The 22,778-nt window shown below is 30.3% G+C and overlaps 3 protein-coding genes across 13 annotated transcripts in view; all 3 read left to right on the top strand.

The window, feature by feature from the left end:
- The window catches only part of LOC111036784 (rho GTPase-activating protein 21-B), a 43,789-nt gene extending 31,699 nt beyond the window's left edge, over positions 1-12,090 (top strand). For 7 of the 8 annotated variants that reach the window (XM_022318965.1, XM_022318964.1, XM_022318963.1 and 4 more), the window contains 12 exons: positions 4,448-4,559; positions 4,762-4,866; positions 5,708-5,959; positions 6,518-6,808; positions 6,895-6,983; positions 7,068-7,323; positions 7,386-7,601; positions 7,693-8,007; positions 8,070-8,409; positions 8,472-8,657; positions 11,131-11,330; positions 11,396-12,090. In XM_022318965.1, the coding sequence (XP_022174657.1) occupies positions 4,448-4,559; positions 4,762-4,866; positions 5,708-5,959; positions 6,518-6,808; positions 6,895-6,983; positions 7,068-7,323; positions 7,386-7,601; positions 7,693-8,007; positions 8,070-8,409; positions 8,472-8,657; positions 11,131-11,330; positions 11,396-12,046 (3,013 nt within the window). In that variant the 3' untranslated portion in view covers positions 12,047-12,090. Of the gene's footprint in view, positions 1-4,447; positions 4,560-4,761; positions 4,867-5,707; positions 5,960-6,517; positions 6,809-6,894; positions 6,984-7,067; positions 7,324-7,385; positions 7,602-7,692; positions 8,008-8,069; positions 8,410-8,471; positions 8,658-8,994; positions 9,098-11,130; positions 11,331-11,395 lie in introns of those variants that run through there. The other variant, XM_022318968.1, reaches the window with a different exon arrangement.
- Positions 12,091-14,304: 2,214 nt separating this feature from the next.
- Positions 14,305-22,778, top strand: part of LOC111036773 (ethanolamine kinase 1) — a 14,933-nt gene continuing 6,459 nt past the window's right edge. Inside the window, exons 1-3 of one of the 4 annotated variants that reach the window (XM_022318937.1) lie at positions 14,305-14,725; positions 20,869-21,260; positions 21,445-21,585. In XM_022318937.1, the coding sequence (XP_022174629.1) occupies positions 21,144-21,260; positions 21,445-21,585 (258 nt within the window). In that variant the 5' untranslated portion in view covers positions 14,305-14,725; positions 20,869-21,143. Of the gene's footprint in view, positions 14,726-20,444; positions 20,560-20,710; positions 20,732-20,868; positions 21,261-21,444; positions 21,586-22,778 lie in introns of those variants that run through there. The other 3 variants (XM_022318938.1, XM_022318939.1, XM_022318940.1) reach the window with 3 other exon arrangements.
- On the top strand, positions 16,024-17,938 carry LOC111036774. The gene is made up of 2 exons (XM_022318941.1): positions 16,024-16,712; positions 17,484-17,938. Exons 1-2 carry the CDS (start codon positions 16,397-16,399, stop codon positions 17,753-17,755), a joined length of 588 nt encoding a protein of 195 aa, XP_022174633.1. The 5' UTR covers positions 16,024-16,396; the 3' UTR covers positions 17,756-17,938.

Genomic DNA, 22,778 nt, shown 5'->3' with positions numbered 1-22,778 from the left:
GTGGTTTTGTTACATTTTTTTTTTTTACTTCCTATTGAGTTAATTTTTTTCCAATTATTTTTTTTGTATTTTCCGCATAATAAAGCTACTTTCAGAGAACATTTTTTTGTACTAAAAATGAACCCATGCACATAAATCAATCAAATTGTAATAACGGTTACTTTGTATACGTACATATTCTGCTGAATCGTGAAAAATCATTCACATAATAACCAATAGATATAGCTGAGCATATATATACAAGTACTTTTGTTTACCATATTTTTCAATCCCTGCAGGATTACAACAATTTATTGTCATCCCCCATCGTGTTTGTACACGTTTGATAATTGTCGGAATGTGCTCACAGCCACCATTTTTGACTAGGGCGGTCGACGTAAAACAGTTTTTCCCCAAATAATTCTGAATTTCTGAAAACGTTCGTGTTGCCACTGGTCGTCACTTGTCTACCTTAATATGACTATACGTCTATAAGCATGTACTAACGTTATTTATGTATAATATATGACGTGTCTCGACAAAAAATCTAATTTAAATAATTTAAAAGTCGTTTATATGGCATAAAAAATTAATTCGGTGAAAAAAGTTTTTTTTTCATGTAGATAAATAACCAAAGCCGGCTTGTTGAAACATGATCCATTTTGTTAGATTCGGATTCCTCGAGTCCTCGTCGAACACTTTATTATTCGTCACAACTGTTTCCAAAACTATTTCGTTTCATTCGAGTCGTTTGCTCTGGACATACAACATCAGACACTACCGCCGCGCGCCGCCACCTTTACAGTAATATAATATACACAAGATATCGAACATCTTTCTAGAAGAATCAAAATATATATTCGTCATTGTTATAAATTCTGGAAGAAAATGTGTTTTTTAACGAATTTTTATCGCAAAGATAACGGCGCTTGTCGCGATCAGTGCGCGTTAGCCGCTGATATTGTATACATCGATTTTTCGTAAGTCGACGATGGTATTATATAATATGCGTATATTGTATATTTATATACATACAGTGTATAGAGAATAAAAACTATAGTAGTGTCCTAGTTTTTATAAATCACGCATCGCCAAGGACTACAGTAATTAATACTCGCGAGTCCTTGGGCTCTATTAGTTTTGGTGTATTTATTATTATACCATAAATCCCATATTTGTTGTTCGGGCCCCCTCGACAAAAAAAAAAACAACGCATTATCGATTTTTTATGTTTTCACGTCGACAAATCAAATGGTTTATGTAACAGAATATAACATAATTACAGATGTTTCCCTAAACCATATCATAATAGGTATTTAGTATTATTTACATTTTAAATTCTGAGCGAATCAATGAATGTATTGATTTTACAATAGGTATTATGGTTTTGTTTATATGTCTTGTGTCTGAACCTAAACTCTGAAGACGCATTTTTATAGCTTCAAAAAATATATAAATTAAGCAATATATATTATATAAAGCATAAATTATTGCTGACTATCGATACTTGATATTGTCACCGAATATTTATAAATAATTTCCGTGCACATTATGATATAATTTTCAAAGTATTTTTGATTTTTCTGAGCTATTTCTAGACATGGACATTTTTTTTCGATTTCGGTTTTCTTTTCAGTCAAAAACTTTTAAAAAATTCATACAAGATCCTTCAATAAGTTTTGCGTTTGGTTCAAATTTAACGTCATACTTCTTACCTATATATTATTACTCCACGACGTACTTAGAACTTTAGGGATGATAAACACTCAAAAGTCGAAACTTACAACAGCAAAGCTACTTTTCTCGTTTAAAAAAAAATATCTTATTCTATAGTCTGTTTACATAATGTATGAAGATAATCGTCGTCATGAATTATTTCGTCGTTATGACGTTTGTCGATCCATACACCAAATATAGGTATGATCCACGTATAATATATTATTTAATACTAGTCCTAACCTTAACCCAAAGTCCTAAAACATAAATAATAAATTACACGTATGTCGTTCCGAAAATTCTATCGAATTACTTTTTATTGTTGTGTCATGTTATTAGCACTCGATGTGTGAGACTCATAGTCAACTATGGTTGTATTCGAATACCTTTGAGACTTTAATTATTACTGACCTGTTATGTAGCAATTTTATTTTATTTTTCAATTTCTTGAGAGCGCTACTCCTCCTGGTGTAATTTGATATTATTATTATTTTACTCTTCCACGTCTTTGAAAAAAAAAACAATATCTTATACACTATTAGTATAAACTATTACGCGTTATTGTCTCCGGTAATTTCTTTCTTTGTGCTGTGCGTTTATTATGTGTCTGTACAAATGTACAAGTTTTTTGTCACCGACTCACTGCCCATAATTTATTCTTACTCTGAATCGGATTTTTATAAATTATTACATGCTACTGAATCACTTTTAGTAATTTTGTCGGTACGCTTTGCCAAAAACAAATACTATTCGGTAAATGGTATCCTGCAGTACTTTTATATTGAACAACGATATTGAAACACAAAAACTCATAAACCAACCAACCAACTAATAGGAACAGTGTTTCTCAAAAAATGTACCTTGGAAATGTAATCTTATTTATATTGGTCGAAAAAAATTGTATAAAATATACTTATTTAAAAATGATTTTGAGCCTCAGTTAAAATGAAGTAACTATACACTAGACTATCTGCGACGTACACACGGGGGTCAGGGTGTTTTAGTCTTTAGTATTTATGTTCAGGCGAATACAATTTAAAAAATATTTTGATACATAAACATAATATTTTTTGTATAACCCCCATCCCATTGAAAATATCCATGTATGCCATTGAAAAGACATTGAATGTTTTCGTGTACACTGCAATATATGCCGTACCTACCTGTACGGTACCCGAAGCGACGCGTTAAAAACTGTTTACTGGCAAAAATATCCTCCCTCCCCAATTTTTAATTGATGTTTAAATTGATATAGTTATGACTTGTGTCGGGCACGCGACCGACCATCACAGCGGTAGCGGTGTTCGGAAGCCCGCATTATATGAATTATGTATTACTATTTTCATCATTATCTATGCATCTGTTACCTAGTTCATGAATAATAACGTATTTTTTCAATTTTTTTTTACCGTTTGACATGCATGTTTTTTATTACAATGTATGTAAACGGCGTGCAGTATGAAGTGCGTACACGTAACGACGCAATATTTGCACCATATCAATTATTTTTTCAAAGAAAACACTCCAAAGTTGCCATCGTCATAGTGTAATCGTTTAGTGGGTCCCCCGTTAAAACCGCCGTTTTAATAACTAATATTAATATTTAATAACGCGTCTAACCTTTAGTGTCGTAATAAAGAGGTATATCTAATAGCAAAAAAAAAAACCAACGAACTCCGCTGTAGTTTGCAGTAGATTTTGAGTGTACCTCTGTCGTTGATTAGGCCAATGTAATAGATATTCTGTTAAATTATAATTCAATAATAAATCATTGCATCCGAAAAATACATCTGAGTGGAGACAGTGTATATTATCTTAAAATATATACTTATGAGACTCTTAGTAATTGATCTGTATATTAGTAAATAATAAATATAGGTAGTTAGTAGGTACTACTGTATTGGACTAATTTTCGAAATAAACAAAACGCATGTTATATTATATCTATACCTTAGAACGGTGTGAATAAGTTGTTGTAGCTTGACATTAATCTAAATATTTTGAAAATTTTATTGTAGAAAATGATATTCCTCCGATAATAGCGATAAGTTTCAAGTCTCTGAGTTCAATTTTTTTTTTAATTTCAACAAAATGATTAAATTGTTAAATATTTGATTTTGTCAACCTTCAAATATTTCTATAAAAAAAATATGCATTTATGTATTGTCGATAATTTGATGTTGCTATAATAACAACTTATAAAGAACCTTGTATTACATTTTCCAAATTTTAACTTAAAAAAAAATATTATAAACAGAAATTTAAAAAAAGTGTTAAGTGTCAAATCCCAATAAATAGTTGGAAAACAGTTAAAATAAAAATAATTATATCCCGTGTTCATATAATTTATGCATAGTAAAAATTCGAAAAAAATGTCAATTCCACTTAGAATCTATGTGTAAAGAATTAGCGGATGTCCGTATTGTTATGTATGATTCTGCGATACACTTCATCATACCGTGACATTCGCTAAGTAGTGTAATATGTATATAATTTAAAATTAATGTGTATTATAAAACATATAACATAATATAATGTATAATAATAGTCGTGCATTCGTGTTATAATTACTAGACATAATAATATAGTGCGTGCAGTTATTGTATAAAACAATTTTAATTGCTTTTATGAACGTTTTTCTGACCGTATACGACTCATATGTATATTATATAAATATATAATGTAACTCAAACCGTATTTAATATTTTATGTGCATATACTAATACTTACCTTCCAAACGGTGTTTGTGTAGCAGTAGCATACTGGGGACGAAGAAAAATGGCCCGCCGTTCCAAGACCTCGGCAACAGTCGCGTCGTTAAAGAAGGATCGTTGCTTTGCAAAGTGATACAGATCGACGGCAAGGTAATATTATCGTCGTGCTGTACCATACATATAATATCTTATTATAACTAAGTGGTGTCAATAGTCAATACGTAAATGTCAATATATAATAATAATAATCATTGAGACGATAAATAAAATATAAAAAAACACCTCTTTGCTTATTCTCAGCGTGTATAATATAATATGTCGCATATTATTAAATATTTTTATATTATTACAGAAAGCATGCGATCGGTCGTGGAAACCGGTGTGGGCCGTTGTACGCGGACAGACGTTGTGTCTGTACAAAGAAAAACGAGAGTCTATTCCTAACATTTCGGTCGACGTAAGTATACCCGTGCATAAAACCTTGATTTTTTTTTAATGCGGAATTTATTGTTACGAATTTTTTATCCGATCGAAGAAAACTACACCCTCAATATAATATATTATATCGTCCACCTCAGCCTCAGATGACGTCTGAAGTGTATATAAAATAATATAATAGGTATTATGTGTTATAATACACGTATAACGCGATCTTTATCTTTTGATTTTTGTGTTTCACTTTCTCCAAAATTTCGAATGTTATTGTTTACATCAGAGCTTTCGTTACGCCGAACAGAGACACAGCCATTGGGTTTTCGGTTGGGTTTTTTTTTGCGCTTCGTGCACACGCGTCGCCACGAATAATATATTACATATTATGTACCCAACTGCCCATGACAATAGGGGCACGCGCCTGCCACAGAACCTCCACATCCGCGATCTGACCGGTAACAGTTAGCGTCCAAACGTTGGACGGCTACGTCGTGTATAGTGCACGATTTAATCATTTTCTTACACTGCGCTTTTCGCTAAATCAAATAATATGAATCGATTCTGTTCCCCGGACCGGCGTCTTAGGTATTCTTGTATGCCCATGTGGTTCCGGGCGTCGAAACATCCTCGACTAAAACGGTGGTCGTCTACCGGTTCTTGGGTATGTCCATACATTATATACCTACCTATACTTATATGTTATAAGCGTTGTATAAATGTATGTATAGGAACTAATAATTCTCGTATTGAATTTCATTACGTTCTTGGACTACCTATATAAATAAATAAAAAAAAAACAATGGTTTCTATAAAGGTACATTTGAGTTTTTTTTTGTATTAATTCTGTTTTTTTTTTTTTGATATAGACTCCTGCAACCCTAGAAAAGTCGGACGACGTGAACGTGTCTTGCGATCGTATCAACCTGAGAACGTCCACTACGGACGTGGCTCACGACTACACCAAAAGGAAGCACGTGATGCGACTTTGCTCTAGCGTCGCCGACATGGGGTGCACTGAACTGCTGCTTCAAGCCGACGATACTTCGTCCATGGTGCGCTGGTTGAAAGCATTGCAGGAACAAGCTCTCGAGGCACAGGCACCTCTGTCCGCAGAAGAAGTAAGTGGATTTCGTAACGCATAGTGTAGTGTCAGCCGTGTCAGTTTTGCTGGTTGTTGGATAGCTGCAATATAATGTGTTTTTTATTTTTTAATTGTATATTATTTTTAAAAATGGCCGCAGTATCTAAATTGTACACATAGGCGGCGAGAATAGCTATTTTATGCAAAAGTTGGGCTGGGCTTCCAATGACTCCTGCAGTCTCCAGTATCTTGATGGCTATACTAGTTCATCCTAGTACTTGTAATTCTGCATACTCGTACATAGTCATATACGACCTACGTTTAAAATATGTGAAAAGTAAAGTGTTAGCAAATTGGTGGGTGGGTACATATATGAGGTAGTTTCTTTGTAGGATAAAAAGTTGACGCCGCCACTGATTTACGAGTAGATACATACGTCACGAGCGTAGTCTTGGTTGGTATCTTTCGTCAAGTATAAGAGTCGCTGTGCCAATATACCAACAGTAATTAGGCATCTAATATTCGAAATACTGGTGTACTTTAAATAGGTACTTCAAAAATTTCGACTGTCCTCATTATTGGTTTTGTGTTTCAGTGTTTAAGCATCTCGCCTGGCAATACTAAGGGCATACGTAAGTTAGGTACGTTCAGAAACCGTTCGCCCACCGGTGATTCCCCAATCACAAAGACGCGAAAACCGGACCGCAGCCCATGCCCAACATCACAACCACAATCTCCGAAATCTACCAATACTTGGAAAAATCGAATGGCTAAACAACTGAAAAAAATACAACAAGGATCGGGGTCGCCGGTATCACCGATTATGCCCACACTACCACCACCCCCGGGCACTGCAATCGGCATACCTCTGGAACTTTGCCCTCCGGTAAGACGAGTCGGAATAATTTTTTTTCCAACTGTATCTTTAAAAGTGTTGAAATACATTTCCAATAATAATATTTTGTTCTGCAGTCGACGCGTTCCGAATTTGTACCTTTAATAGTAGAAGTATGTACATCAATCGTTGAAGAAAAAGGGTTGGATATCATCGGCATCTACAGGTATGTCATTTATTTTTCTCTACAAATTGTAATGCACTTCTATTATTATTTGATCATCATATGTTATCATGTTTTAATTTTTAGAGTACCTGGTAATACGGCCGCTATTACTTCACTAACCGAAGCGGTTAACAACGGTGGTATGGAAACCCCAGATATGGCCCTTAAACTTCTACAACGAGATCCTCGGTGGACAGATGTGAATGTAATCTCTAGCCTATTAAAATCATTCTTTAGGCGACTTCCCGATGCTCTACTAACAACTGAAATGTATCCACATTTCATTGAGGCTGATAAAATTGATGATCCTGTTCAACGGATGGTTAAACTGCGTGAACTAGTACGTAAAAAAGTTTTTTTAAATTTAACTAGAAAAGTTTGTCATTTGTATATGTACTCTAGGTTCATAAACTGCCAGACCACCATTTTGAGACTTTAAGGTATTTGCTGATGCACCTTAAAAAAATTGTTCATCATAGCGGGGTCAACAAAATGGAAGCACGTAACTTGGCTATTGTATTTGGCCCTACCCTAGTTCATTCCGCTGATGATAACATGGTAACTATGGTCACAGATATGAGTCATCAGTGCCGCATTGTGGAATCGCTAATATTACAAGTAATGATAATAGCTATGAATTATTATTATTATTATACTTATTATTTATTTTTTTAAATTATTTTACTTATTTTTTTTTTCCATTCAACAGGCTGATTGGTGTTTTGGCAACGGAGATGTGGTAGACCTTACAGCATCCATACCTGAAAATTGTGGACAAGTTCCAGAAATTGAACAATCTGCTCCAAATCAAAATCTTTTGGATAACATCAACAAAGTTTCTGGCAATCAGTACACACCATTTATGGCTAAAGATCTTGTGACCAATATTGTTGCTGCAGCTAATCGCAAAATGCATCGAGCTACTTGCAAAAATTCAAATGTATCACGAAAGTCTCGTACCAACGTAACCAATAATATAGTTCCTCATATTAGTGTACTTCCAAGTGCATCTGATATTAAACATGTATGAAAATTAAATATTAAATCTTATAAAACTGTTGATAATACTTAATTTTTCCAATGTAGGATGTGTCCAACAAAGATAAATTGAACAGCTCAAAAGCTAGTTCAGAAACCGTTTCAAGTACTAGCCTTAATGAATCTGAAGACAGTCTTGAACACCTAACAACAAATGATCAAAGTTTAGATTTACCATCGCAAAATAATGATGGTGCTCCCCCAATTAAAACTTATGTCAATTTAGCTGAAACTACTCAAGAAAGAATACGACGATTTGAACAAGAAACAAAAGCGATGCTTCAAAGAGAAATTAACAGAGGTCAAAGAAGAAGAGAGTATTTTGGACTTGACGAGCCTGTAACTCAACCTAACGAAGCATTAATGCTAGCTAAAGATTATTCTCCAGGTAAATTTCTCTTAGTAGAATTAAATCATTATTTTGCTAACTTTTTTTTTTTTGCCCATAAGTCATGGTCAAAGTATCCAAAGGCACAACTAATGGAACTACTGAACAATCAAATGACTCAGACTTAAAAAATAATCAGAAACGATTAAAAACAAGTATTGAGAGTGCTGATGAATGGTCAGTGGATTCACTCAGTGATGGTTTAAGAATGTCAAATGAACGTCCTATAAGTCATGTATCTGACGAAGGTAAAAATCAGTTTTTATTAGGCCAGTGTTACAGAGTTCGCAATAGTAATTATAATTATAAAACTGATGTTCATAATTAGTAGTTTCTGTATTGCATAAAATATTATGTATAAATATGTATTTTAAACCATTATTCCATTCCCAAAATATGTTAATAAAAGTGGAATAATAATGGAAATAATTATAATTTTTAAATTATCTTATAAAAAATAGTGTTGTGCTTTGTATACACTTAAATAGGTTTACTATTGCGTAATCTTAAAGTAATTTACCGATCGCGTGCACTGCACGTCCGGCTCATTCATTTTTGTTTGAGATTCATTGACAAAATTTACAGCAAATGGTAACATACATCAGCACTTAAGTAACAAACGACAAGGATGGGTTTTTGGCACATCCCTTAACCAGTATCCGCATTACTACTACTACCAACCTGAAAGGTTCTTATACATTTAGCTCAAATGACTTGATCAATTAACATGGTTTTGCTTTTTTTTCTACTAATTTTCTGCTTCTATTTACTTGCTATATTTCAAATATCACTTGATTTTATTGTTGTTTACCAATAGAATTACTATTTTATTTTTAAAAAGGTCTTTTTGTGTTTAAAAAATAAGACTAATATAAAATATTAATTACTCACATAAAATCATTAAGATTTATATATTACTTCAATGACTGGGCAAGTTAACTGATTTTTTTAACTCGTCGAGTTAATTTCATGTACAAAAATTTAAGAAGGGTTTAAAGTTAATTTTTCTATTTATTTTGTTAAAATTTTTTTTAACTGAATATTTACAACTTATAAAACCACAGTAAGCTATTATAATAAAAACATCATACTCCTAAGCTTTGATGATATAGTCTGCGCCGACTGGCTTGTTTACCTTATGCCCATCTAAAACTTCAAAAATCTAATTTTAACGCCAATAAATTGTCAATATTCATATTTTTAAATGTACCTACCATTTCCTACATATATTATAAAAATTTCTACATATAACGAGCAATTCTTCTTGACAACACCTTTTTATTATCGTTGGGTTAATATAAACTGTATTTTGATCCTTAATAACTAGAAATAGTACGCCCAATATTTTGACAGTCTACAATTTAGTATTTACAATCTTTATTATACCTAATATTAGAAATAATATTTCAAATAATTTTTTTTTCATATTAAACAATAATTTGTACAGATAAATTTTTATATCTAAATCAATAAAGTTTTTATTAGAAAAAACTTAAACTTAATATGACTGTATAATGAATTAACAATTAACCAATTAGATGGGTAATTACTAATTACATATCATGATAAAAAATTTAATTTTTAAGTTTAAAACTATTTTTTTTAAAAAGTAACTTGTTAATGCCCAGCCTTGAATGTTAGTATATTATGTATTGTGTTTGAATAACTGAAACATAATTTATCAACTTACTATTTATGTTATGTTACAATCTCATATTATTAATTTAAATGATATTCGTATGTTCAAAAGTCAAGTGCTTGGAAATTTGTGTTCGAATAGATACACTTGTACTCTTATAAATAACAATTATTATACCTAATGATTAATAGGTACTTAAAAATAATAAAACAAACCCACATACCAATGAAAATGAAATATTAAATTGCATTAATATAATTAATGTATAAAATAAATTGTTAAAAAAAGGTGTTCTTTTTAAAAGTTCTTACTTGTCATCTTAAATTCTTTGTTGAATTTTGTACATTGATATTCTTTTTTTGCTCTTTTTAAAGTTCTTCTTTATATTAACTGTTCAACTACTAATTCAGTTTCATTTTAAACTTGTTGTATTAATTTAATGAAGTCAAAAACTGCAAAATGAAATAGAAACAAATCATTTTTTTAATCCATTACTTGATTGATTTGAAAGCTCAATTTTTCAAAGACAAATGTGTGAATACATTACCATTGAGTAGAAGACCAGCGCCCTCATTTTAAATTACAACAAATTTATATCCATTTGATTTTTTCTTTTCAATGAAATGACTTCTGTTTTAGTTTTAAGTGGTTATTGAAAATTGTAATAATAATATGTTGATGGAATAAAACTAACAAACATCAATTTTACTTTAATTTTTATGCATTAACAAATTAGCTAATTTTCATTTTAATTATTTTGGTGATTAATTTTTGATTTAGTTATTTTCTAACATTTTGGGTGTACATGTAAAAAAATTTCACTTTCGATTATTTAAAAGCTTATGAATTTTATTTTTATTTTATTTTTTACCTGGGTACATTTTATTGTCTTTGATATTACTTTTAACTATGGTAATGGCTGACAAATGGTTTTTCTCAGTGTTATGTTTCGTTGTTTTAACTGTGTGTTACCATAATGTTGTAGACTATCTAATATTCTAATTGAATGGTTTGTTGAACATGCTATGTACTAAGCATTATCCTTGTGTTGCATGACAAGAGTTTTGTGTTTGATTTTCCAGGAGGGGATTTATTGGTGAGCCTGACCTCCGCTTTTGACAAAAAACTTAAATCCCTTTTAATACCCAGTGACTCTGTGGATGTTGAAGAGAAACAGCCGGTAGCTTTATCAAGTGGTGAACAATCAGATGTGCAGACTTACAGAGACCCGAGTTTTCATAGATCTTTGGAAAGACGCAGTCAGCATATAACCGAAAAACATGTAAGTTGATGTCAACAACTGTCATATATTGGCTCGATTTTAATTGTTATCATTATTTATTACAGGAAATTGAAACTATGAAAGATTCAACTAGTGAATCAATGAAAGATTCTTCAAAAGTTGATAATTTTGAATGTCTTCAAGACGTCAACACCAATCCAAATGTGCGTCTGCGTCGTTCCGAATCATTGAAACAAAAAGAAAACCGTCCAGACTATGGGAATCATGTAAAACTGCGTCGTTGTGAGTCACTCAATAAACATGAAAGATATATATCCAAATATACAAAGTTTGAGGCAATGATGCTGACAAAAAACGGTGACGCTTCCAAACACCGGCGATCTGACTCCCTCACCAAGACGGAGAAGACCGAGTGCAACATGAACAAGCGAAAACAAGGATTGTCTAGACGCTGTAGTTCATTGCGCGATAAGGAAGCGCGCCAAAAACGTAAAAACGGTGTTACAACTGATCGCAGCATCAAGAGGCGGCATACAGTGGGTGGTACAAAGGACTTTGATAAGATCACATGGTTGGACAATAAGGAAAGAGAAGAATTAGAAAAAAGCTGCAAAGATAGAAGAACCAGTTCACCAGACCTTAGTTGGGCTCGTGTTGTGGATGGAATAAAAGAAAGAGGTATTAGACCCAGGAGCATGGCCGACCCAAACTTTGTGTCTAAACTTTTGAATGTACCTCTTGAGTCACATGTTTGACAGTAAATATATTTTCTTAAAAATTGTTTTGATCTCATTTGTCCTATCGCTTAAATGTGCTCATACCCCCCTATGTTTTCGTCATTCAAAACTTGTGCTCATCCCTATCATTTCTAGGTTGTCAATTACCCTATTATGCTTTAAAAGTTTGGTATGTTTTTAAATATCAACATTGTTTTATAGTCTTGATGAAGTATAATTTGTTTTTAAAATTGAATATAAATCTATATTTAAAAGTTCTTGACAATATTGTTTTGATGAAAAAATAAAACGGTGCAATAACATTGTGACTACATTGAGAGAAATATTGTAAAAAAAAGTACTATTATATTTAATTTTTTTTTTCACTTTTTTTTATTATTATTTTGTCACTTTACCACTGACATACATATTCAATATACATATTATATTTAATGAATTTTTATTTCAATAATTATTCTTTAAAAATTAATTTTCACAGTAACTATCACATTATTATTTATTTTTATTTTAGTACACGGATAATACACCGAGCATTTAAATTTTATATTATTTTAATTTAAGCAAAAACAATTGTTATTAATGTAAATAATCTTATATATTTATTTATGTATTGTCAAAGTATACTGGTTACTGTTTTTTTTTTTAAAAATGGTGCGTTTTATGTTTTTATATATATTTTTTTTTGTTTTCTCTTTTTCAAATTTGTAAAGCGTTTTTATATAATATACGTAAAAGCAACAAAAATTACTTGTATGTAAAATGTCACTAAATTATACCAATATAATTTTATATATTATATATATATATTGTTTTTATGTGTAAGTTTTAATCATAAAGAGTTCCACTAAAACAAAATAAAGTGTTGGATAATACATTTTTAATGAATATGTTCTTAACTTATTTTTTACCTGTGTTCTAGTATTGTCATATTATATATACTTTTAATGCATATTAAATCTATATACTTTGCCACTTTTACAGTCGTACACGACCTCCTAGTCTAGACTCGGGGCCACTGTATGGCGTTGCCTGCAGGCAGGAAAAAGAAAGTAAAAAAAAACAATAATAATATAATATGTTTTGGAGTTGAAATTTATCATCTTTATTCATTGGTTTTTATCGACTACTGCAATTTTGATGCCCCGCAAACAATTTCTAGATTCTTAATGTAGCTCTTGGAAAATACTAATTGTTACCCCTGTCTCAGTGGAGGAGTTCTGGGGGGGGGGGGGTAGAATTTTTTAAGTTAACTTCATATGAAGAGTTTTGTCCTTCCACCCCATACCATAGAGCCCTATGTTTTTTAATACACCACTTTATACAGTAAAATAATTTATATTGAATATTTAAAATACATTATTTAACTACACATTTTTTTTATCAATGATGTATTATATAAAATCCAAATACCACTCACTCATTGCGCTCAAAAATGGCAAAATGTATGAACTATAAATTTGGGATAACGGTTACTGTAATGCTCTACTAGTCTAGTCTCTAGATGTTCAATAATTAGTGGTTTAAAATATATAGGTATATAAATCATAAATATTTTGTTGCTGGTTTCTATATGAAATAAAAACATAATAATTGCAATGTTGGTGTCAAATGTCAATGTATTGAAATTTACTGTCATACATTTGTTAATTAAAATGTTTATAAATAATCTTTTTATAACAAGCGATTCTTTATTTTTTAGTATCATACCGAAAATAAGTCTACAAGTAATAACTGCTTAAATGTATAATGCAACAAAATGCACCAAGCAGTCACTAGATGTTGAAGTTCAAAACTGAATAATTTCCAGGAAATGATAAATTATTACATTTATTACACTTTCACGGCAATATCCGAGTTTTTTAGGGAGTAGCCGAATAGTACCAAATAGGATAAATGAGATAACAAAGAATATCCATTAATGTGACATTGGATATATCATATATAAACTATAAATATTATACACGTTCGCGGGTTATACTGTACACTATGTGGGTCACCGTCTCATCGAATACTCTTGATCAAAAATATCGAAAATAACATAATTTATTTCTGTAGGTCCTCAATGACGCACAGTTCACTTGCTGCCGCGGTTTAAGATACGTTTCTCGTTTCTGACGTTTCTGTCATGGTTTCTTTATTAAACCCGCGTTCTTGCTAAGCAAACGATCGAGGCGCCACCAGTGGCAGTATAAGCGCACCATCTTTCCCGGTACGTTTTTTAATCGTGGCTCCTTATCAGCAGATATCTAGTTTTCGTGTTTGTGGTACATTGATAACAATATTTGTAAACATTCGTCCCGCGAAGATTAAATACGTTGATGATAATATTGAATGTTTCATACATAATAATATTATTAAAATATACGACAGCATAATATTATATTTAATCTACGATAATATAACACGTATCTAATATATTATGTAATACTCATCGTCCGTTTAATGTAGGCCAATGGTCTATGGTAGTACTCATCAGCACGTCAGGGTCAGCGACCGTGTAGAATCTCGACTACGTGTTACGTTTGTCCGTCGTCGCGATTCCCATTGCCCGTTTGAATTTTCTGCGCACGGGGACAGCCAAGGCTAACAGAATTAGTCGGTCCGGATGCGTCCTTTGCTGGAGCAGCAGGTCGAATAAGTCGATTAGAGTCTAATCATCAGGCCTTTGTAGAACAAACCTAACGGATCATCCAACGCGTAAGCACGATTACCTATTATTATTTATTACGTTACATTATTTTAATATGATAATAACAAACCGTATTTATATTATGAGGTAGCCACACCCGCGTGTCTCACCATTGGTTGTGAATTGTTATCGATAACGGTCTTACGAACGTACTTACGACATGACAAATTTGTGTTCGGCAGTTCCAAATTTTTATTGTAATTAGTAAGCCCTAACAATATAACGAATTGGGAAACTTTTAGCAAGGATATTGTCTGTGCATTCAAGTGGGTTTTTTTAAGCCATTTATGAGAATTTTTAAATTGTAATGGTTTGCTTGCTCATAACTTGTTTAAATATTAAACTATTGCTATAAAATCCATGTGAAAGCATAGATAATGGTCATGCCTCTAAGTTTGATAATAGGTTAATTCTCTCTAATATTAAAGACTATCGCTCAAAATTAAAACTGTTGAACACAAATTTGCCATGTCGTACGTTCGTAAGACGGAGACAACATGCGGGTGTAGCGACTCCTTATGAGTTGGGGGCTTACGACACTACCCTCCATTGTACTTGGGGGAGGAAGCTAGGGGGAGCTTGTAGGGGGTATGTTTGTATTTGTTTTCGATTGCATTAAAGAATAAGAAACATCAAACATTTTAATAAATACATTAAATTAATTAAATCCCTAATAGATTAGGTAACTAAGCACTTTTCATAGATATTTTAAGTCTAAATTTTGAAAAAATTGTGTATTTAAAAGAAAAATAATAGTTTTAGTTATTTTCTTGTATTTTAAAAATATTATTCGTGGGGAATTGAAACTTTTCGCCACTACGTTTGGTGTACCTATATGGCTATATAATTATTTACAACACAATGACGTTTTCAAAGTATTTAGATTCATTTTAAGTTATTTATAAGACGAACCATTCTACGTTACGCTTACGTTGGTACTTGATACCTTACTACTTTTAGACTTAAGTTACATTTAGTTTAGTATATGAAATGAATAATCCTGGAAATAATGTTATGATCAATATTTTATAATATGCCTATGCATAATGTTTTTGGCAAAACGTAGTTCAACCTACGACTTTCTGTCTTACGAGGTAAACGTATGCTCGTATATCGAAAAATTGGCTGACAAACGTCTTACTCATAATCGTTTTTCGTATGCAACAATTTGTCATCGAATTCAAATTTAACACGTCCATTACAGTGGTATACTCAATGACGAAGTATACTTGACACCTATATAGCTATAGCAGACCAACTCTCCTTTTTTTGTTTTAAACCTAAAAAAAAAAAACTAGAAAATTCATTTTAAGTGACCTTATTTGAGTTGTTGGGATTCATAATACCAATATTGATAAATAGAGTATCTTTATTTATTTTATAATATATTATTATTTGATGATAGCCTGTCTGTAAATTATGTTAATTATTAAAAATTAGGTACTTGTTGGATAATTAATATTTTTATATTATTTTATAGTATCCTTTCTAATGGATAGCTAACAAACTATATATTGAAGAGTAATGTTTCCCCTAACTTATATAATATTCCCGCATGTGTGGTCTATAACTTCTGTGTTTCATAACAATTTATGGGCATGGTAACGTTAATTTATTGATTTATTTAGTAAATATGTAAGATACAAACATTATTAATAATAGTAAACATTTTTTACACAATGGCCGAACAAAACACAGAAAACGTTGATGAAAATTATAAAGAAAATTCAGAATATCTAAAACCAACACCTCAATATACAATATTTGATGAATATCACAATGAAGAGTTATTATACCCAAATGAAAAGTTAGGAATACTGAAGAAAAAGTTAGAAATCGTGAGGTCAAAGGTGGATAGAAAATTTAAAAGAACCCTCTCCCCTTTAAGGCGACCTACGGACAATGCACCTTTACACGAAGTATACAAAAATGTAATTAATAAAGACTCGTTTACCATTTTAGCCTCGATTTTAGCTAATGAAAACAACGGTTGTAGTAAGTACCTTTACTAAATGACAAGTATTATCGTAATTCATTATATATAAGGGTATACCCTTATTATCAGGGTTAGGATGTTATAGCAAATAAAATTGCACAAATATCGCTAAAACTATATAATAAAAAAAATGTGTAAAAGTGTGCAATTTAAGACAAAGTAAGGTACAGCAACTGTACGAGTTAAGACTCTACAAAGAAAAGCCACAACATGTTCAACCTAAAATACAACTGGTTAGTAAGAGTACTTGAATCAACTGTATTTACAGTATATAATACAACCCATTCAAAACTCGTTCACTGATAAATGATAATCGCAGCCGTAAATGATAATAAAGCAGGGGACCCATCAAAATCAGCGCTTAACAATTTCAGTTATTATGTAAGTTTAAAATTAGAACCAAATATACGAAATGATGAACTTTGCTGCTCTAAAGCAGTAACTAGTAAGTAAAAATACGTTTATTAAAATGCCATTTCATAAAGTATGACCAATTTTGGTTAAAAATCGGTCAAAATGAATAAGCATCTCAAAAAGTTAAAAAATAGTACTAAAATATAAAAATTTGCAAAACATTCAAAAATTAAATTTTTTATTTCAATTCTCTAAATGACGATTTAAATTTAATCTATTTTTATTTTCTTCAATTTTTTTGACAATTTATAAGAAATATGCATATGCTACAAAATCCTAACCCTGCTTATCATAAACATATTACGTTAATTAATCGAAGAACACTTCTATAAATTAATATTAAACTTTAACTCCAGGTACATCAACTGAAAATCAAAAAATTAAACCTACAGAAAACAATTTAAAATCTGCTTACAATGATAACGCAAATATTCAAAAGTCCAATAAACCGTTAAATATTGAAAAAACTAATCAAACAAACTCCCAAGATATTAATGAAAATTCTAAATCCTTGAATATTACACAAGATGATACGAAGAAAATTGCTTCAAATAAAAAAAATACACGATCGCTGAAGAAGAATGTTAAACAACGTAGTAAAATTGCGTCTGTCGATAAAGCAAAATAATAAAAATATATTAATGATTATTACAACTTACGAATTATAAAAAAAAATGTTCTTTCGAGTTAACATAGTTTACCCTTTTTTATTAAATCTATTTTATATCATCATTACCCATATGTGTGGGTGTTAATTTATTAACAAACATAAATTAATTAATTGTAGACATTTAATATTAACAAAATTATTTGAGAGTATCAAAGGGTATGTAAATACATTTTTTCAGCAAATAAAAATAGATTATGAATTTTGAATTTCATCAAATTAATTAAATTAAATATACAGAGTGATTTCTTTAACAGTAAACACTCACTATCTCAAAATGTACTTGAGTACATAATTTTTTATTCCATATCATTTTAAAATCATCATAAAATAACATTTTTAACATTTTTGAAAATAAATAATTGCTTAACTTTTTTTTCTCATTGTTATATTTAAAGTTTTAACTTTTTTGAATAACAATAAGTACACATTTAAAATGTTAGAATTTCATATTAGTAATCAGTCATATAATTGTTTATAATACTAGAAGTATTTTTACTGCAAAATCAATACATTCATCGCTCCGTTCAGAACCTAAAATTTTTTCGGTTGACGTTAAAATCATAAGAAATAAATTGTTTACAAAAACTTACAACTTCAGAGAAACTGAGTGTTTAAAAGAATCAATTATAATTTGTTAATAGATTATATACTAAAATGTACACAATTCGTTTATTATTATCTAAGTATTTTTTTTTAGTTGACAAAACAATATAATTTGTTCAACCTTAATACACAAATAAAATTTAAAGACTTCATTTCTGGCTTGTCCTTCTGGATCAATATAATAATAATAAATTGTTATAATGCACAACTGCCAAATCTACACTATAAGTGGAATTAATGATGAAATTATTAAAATATAGCCAATAAATAAAACTATAATCCTATCCATAGATATAAGATAATTAAGTGATGGCACGGACGAAGACCAGGTAACCCCAGCCAGTAATATAATAAATAAATATATATTTCTACAAAACGTTTTATTGATAGTTATACATTTGTACAAATTATTGTGTTTCAATTGAGAGATCGTGCGTAAGTTTGGCATTCATTACTAGTTCAGCTAATAAAAAATGTATTTGTGTATTAAACAACGCAATTGAAATTGTAAACCTTGAAATATTGAAGAATAGATTTCAAAAATGTTGAAAAATATTTTAAAGTTCTCAGTTAGATATAATTATTGTTTCTAAGCCGGAGTAATGGCATCATATATTGAATTACGTACCTACCTAATACTTGTGTAATTGTATTACAACTAGTAACCACTGAAGTCCTATCATTGTACACGTGAGTGCCTACTATACATATCTACTTAACTATAATTTCTACTTATATATTGTCATTCTATTATACAGGCAGATTATTTCAACACTGAATTGTGATTAAAATGTTTTAAACTTTAGAAAGTATATTATAATAGATAACACTGTAAAATCTTATTTTAAAAATACATATTTATATCATATGTATAGGTATATCGTATATACTATATATTAACTATTATATATAAGTTACACCCGATATATATATACTCGCAATGTATCGTAAAATCGTATAGAACCTTGCTAATATAGCTACGTGCTATAATTGCATTGATAGCTTGAAATTGATCTAAATAATTTGAAAATTGTATTGTGCTTGGAAAATAATGGTTGAAAAGTTTCATGTTACTTCGATTTATATTTTGTAAGCGACAGCAAAATAATTGAAATCATTACTGCAGTTGTCTAATTATTCAATTTCGTCAACACTTAAAATGTCCATAAAAATTTAATAATGCAGACACAGTGTGTCAAACTATATTTTTATATTTTATAATTTATTTATACTTCTCATATAAGTATTATATAGTATACAGTTATAGTACCATAGTTACCTATACGCATAGGCATCATAGGTTAAACCATTGATTTTATAATAAAATAATTATATTATAGTATTTTATAATTTTTTTTTTTATGTCTACTTTAAAATCAATGGTTAAACTAATGTTTTCCAAAAACATGGCATATAAACAATATATATATGTATATACATATTTTAAATACGAACACGAGTTGAACCTATAATTAAATTATTTCCTTTATTTTATTTAATACCTAATAATGCACTACTGTTATAATATTATATTTTATATCATTATGTTATTATTATAACTTATTGTAACTATTGTACATTCATGGCTATGCATATAGGTAATCTTAAAATAGTCGACTCGATTACATAATATATATTTTGTACACACTATTACATTGTACAGATTGCCATTACATTCATAGTGTAGTAAATTATTTGTTAAATATAATGTTTTCAAATGTAGCGATTGTAGAATAATTATAAATACGTAATATTATGTAGAATTCGACGCTCAGTAACGTATAATCATTAATCATGTGACATGTACCTATTGTATCAATAATATCATGCGGTATTCATAGTTATCCATATTGTATATACTACTAAAATAAGTGTAAAATAAGTGGTTGGAGGTTGTTGGATTATTGAAAAAAAAGTATAAGTATAATAACTTTATTGAACTCAAATAATGTGCACAAAATACTATTCAGTTACTATAAGCCCGATAACAGTTACATCATTTTTTATTATCACAAACAACACGTCATGTTGTGTTCCTGGGATATATTTGAAACTCGCATGAGAGTTCTGTAAAACATAAAAGTATTCCAATTAGTTCCCCGGGAATATTTTTTTTTTAGATACATTATGATGTAGTCAGTTCGGAAACAACTTTCAAGGTACGAATATTACATAATATAATGCCTACTTAGTATGGTATAGAACACATTTGGCCATTTTTATCAAACTCGATTATATTAATGGCATGTCTGATGTCTCAATGACCGCGGAACACAAAGTGTTTATATTTAACTGAATTCGTTTAAAAATATTACACGTCATACTATATAGGTATTGTTATATACCTACTAAACTCTACTCATAAGTCCTACCATGATTATATACACAATTATTATTATAGTCAATAGTCCGAGTAACTCATATCTATATTAAATTAATTAATACTATTATTTGTATTTATTTTTCAGATTATATTACGTGTCTGTAACTGTAAGACAATGTATAGCTTTATCTATTTTCTGGCCCAATTAACAATATAGAACTAACTCGTATATTGATTTGAAAGAGGGAAAACAGTGGTCGGCAAGATCAGAAGCCAATATATTTCTGGTCTATGATTGGTATCGCGGCATCACACGCGTCCCACCTTTTACACCGTGCGCGTTGTGTGTCGATAGATGTGACGTATAAACAATAAACATACAAATTATTTTATAACATATTAGCTTCACGATCGTTCAAAATGTCTGCTATTCCTCACTTGCCCATTTTTGTTGAAGACGACGATATTGAAAAAGGATCTCAAATCATATTGAAACTAATAAGGCCGGACTGGGATTTGGAAAAAATCAGATGCAAGGTAAAAAAAAACCAATATTAATAATTTATAAATACATAATATGTGAAAACTCTCGTATATATCGCATATTGTACTAAATAGTTTTATAAGCTTCTAAGCTAAGTATATCGCAGTTTTATTTATTTTAAAGATGTCCGAAAAATCCGAAATTAAACTAATCGAAATATTGTGCATAAAACATTAGTTGTTCACAGATGGTATTACTAACAAGTTGGTCGGTTTGTTCGACGATTCGCGTTCAGAAAATGATGGCGTGCTGGTTCGCATTTACGGGAAAAATACCGAACAGATCATTGACAGGAAAGCAGAAGTCGAAAACTTTAAGGTTCGTTGTTTGCATAGTATACTGGGTCGCTGGGCAATTCGCCGAGAATGCTCGCCACCATTTTTTCCTATAATAATAGATTTCTTAAAACTTTGATTTTTGGATTTTTTAAGTAAGATTTTTCAAGTACCTATACTTAGCACCATATTTTATGTAATATACTCAGTAAATTAACCGAAATACGAACGAGTTTCTAAATTATTTAAATTTAGTCGTTAAGGTCTTAAGGATAATATAATATAATAATAAATATTATAGTAGTTCGTGATAAGTCAAAGTATGAGTGTTTGACTATGCGTCCAATATTAAAAAAAAAAAAAACCATGAAATCAACAAACCAAAAGCAAAAATTTCTTATTTCAAAAAATAAATTTGCATCTCCACATGACACTTTTTAAATAGTATAAAATATAATCTAAATATTTTTAATTTTAGCTTTCATGGATAGGTATTAGTTATACTTCAAAAATTCCAAAAATAAGAACTTGAATAAATATATTAATTTTTAAGATTACATTGGTGCCCCCTCACCATCATGCTTGGATCATGCTTATTGGTGAATCACCCTGTGTACTTAATATTTATACTCACTTTTGTATCGACGATAATATACCTTTTCATAATATATATTCATTAATCATTATTCATATATCATATACATTATACCTATACAGCTATCATACTGTAGTCTGTAGTACTAGTGTACTACTTATTCACTTACAAATAACGCGTTATCATACATTTTGTTTCAAACATATAATATTGACATTCTTAATTTTTAAACACTTTTCGTTTACCCACCTATATAATATTTGGATTTGTATTATTGTCGGTACGATTCGAATTATTGACAAATTATTTCTATACAGCAGTCATGCCCAACCCGCGGCCCGCGGGCCACATGTGGCCCGCCAAGGTATTCCATGTGGCCCGTTACAAATTATTAAAATAAAACAAAATATTCCAAAAAAAGTAAAATTATTACAAAATACGATTTTAATTAATTTATAAATAAAAAATACAAAAATAAAAATAAAAAGTATATAAAAATGTTTTTATATTGCAACCTACTATGTGTACCTAACTAAATTGTATTAAGATTGAGATTATGAGTACTTTTATATTTGGTGGCCCGCTCGATTACAAATGTTTACCAAAGTGGCCCGCCGAGGAAAAAAGGTTGGGCATCACTG

The sequence above is a fragment of the Myzus persicae genome, unplaced genomic scaffold (assembly GCF_001856785.1).
Source record: "Myzus persicae strain clone G006 unplaced genomic scaffold, MPER_G0061.0, whole genome shotgun sequence".
NCBI classification, from domain to species: Eukaryota; Metazoa; Arthropoda; class Insecta; order Hemiptera; family Aphididae; genus Myzus; species Myzus persicae.
This window is presented reverse-complemented; position numbering and strand designations above follow the sequence as displayed.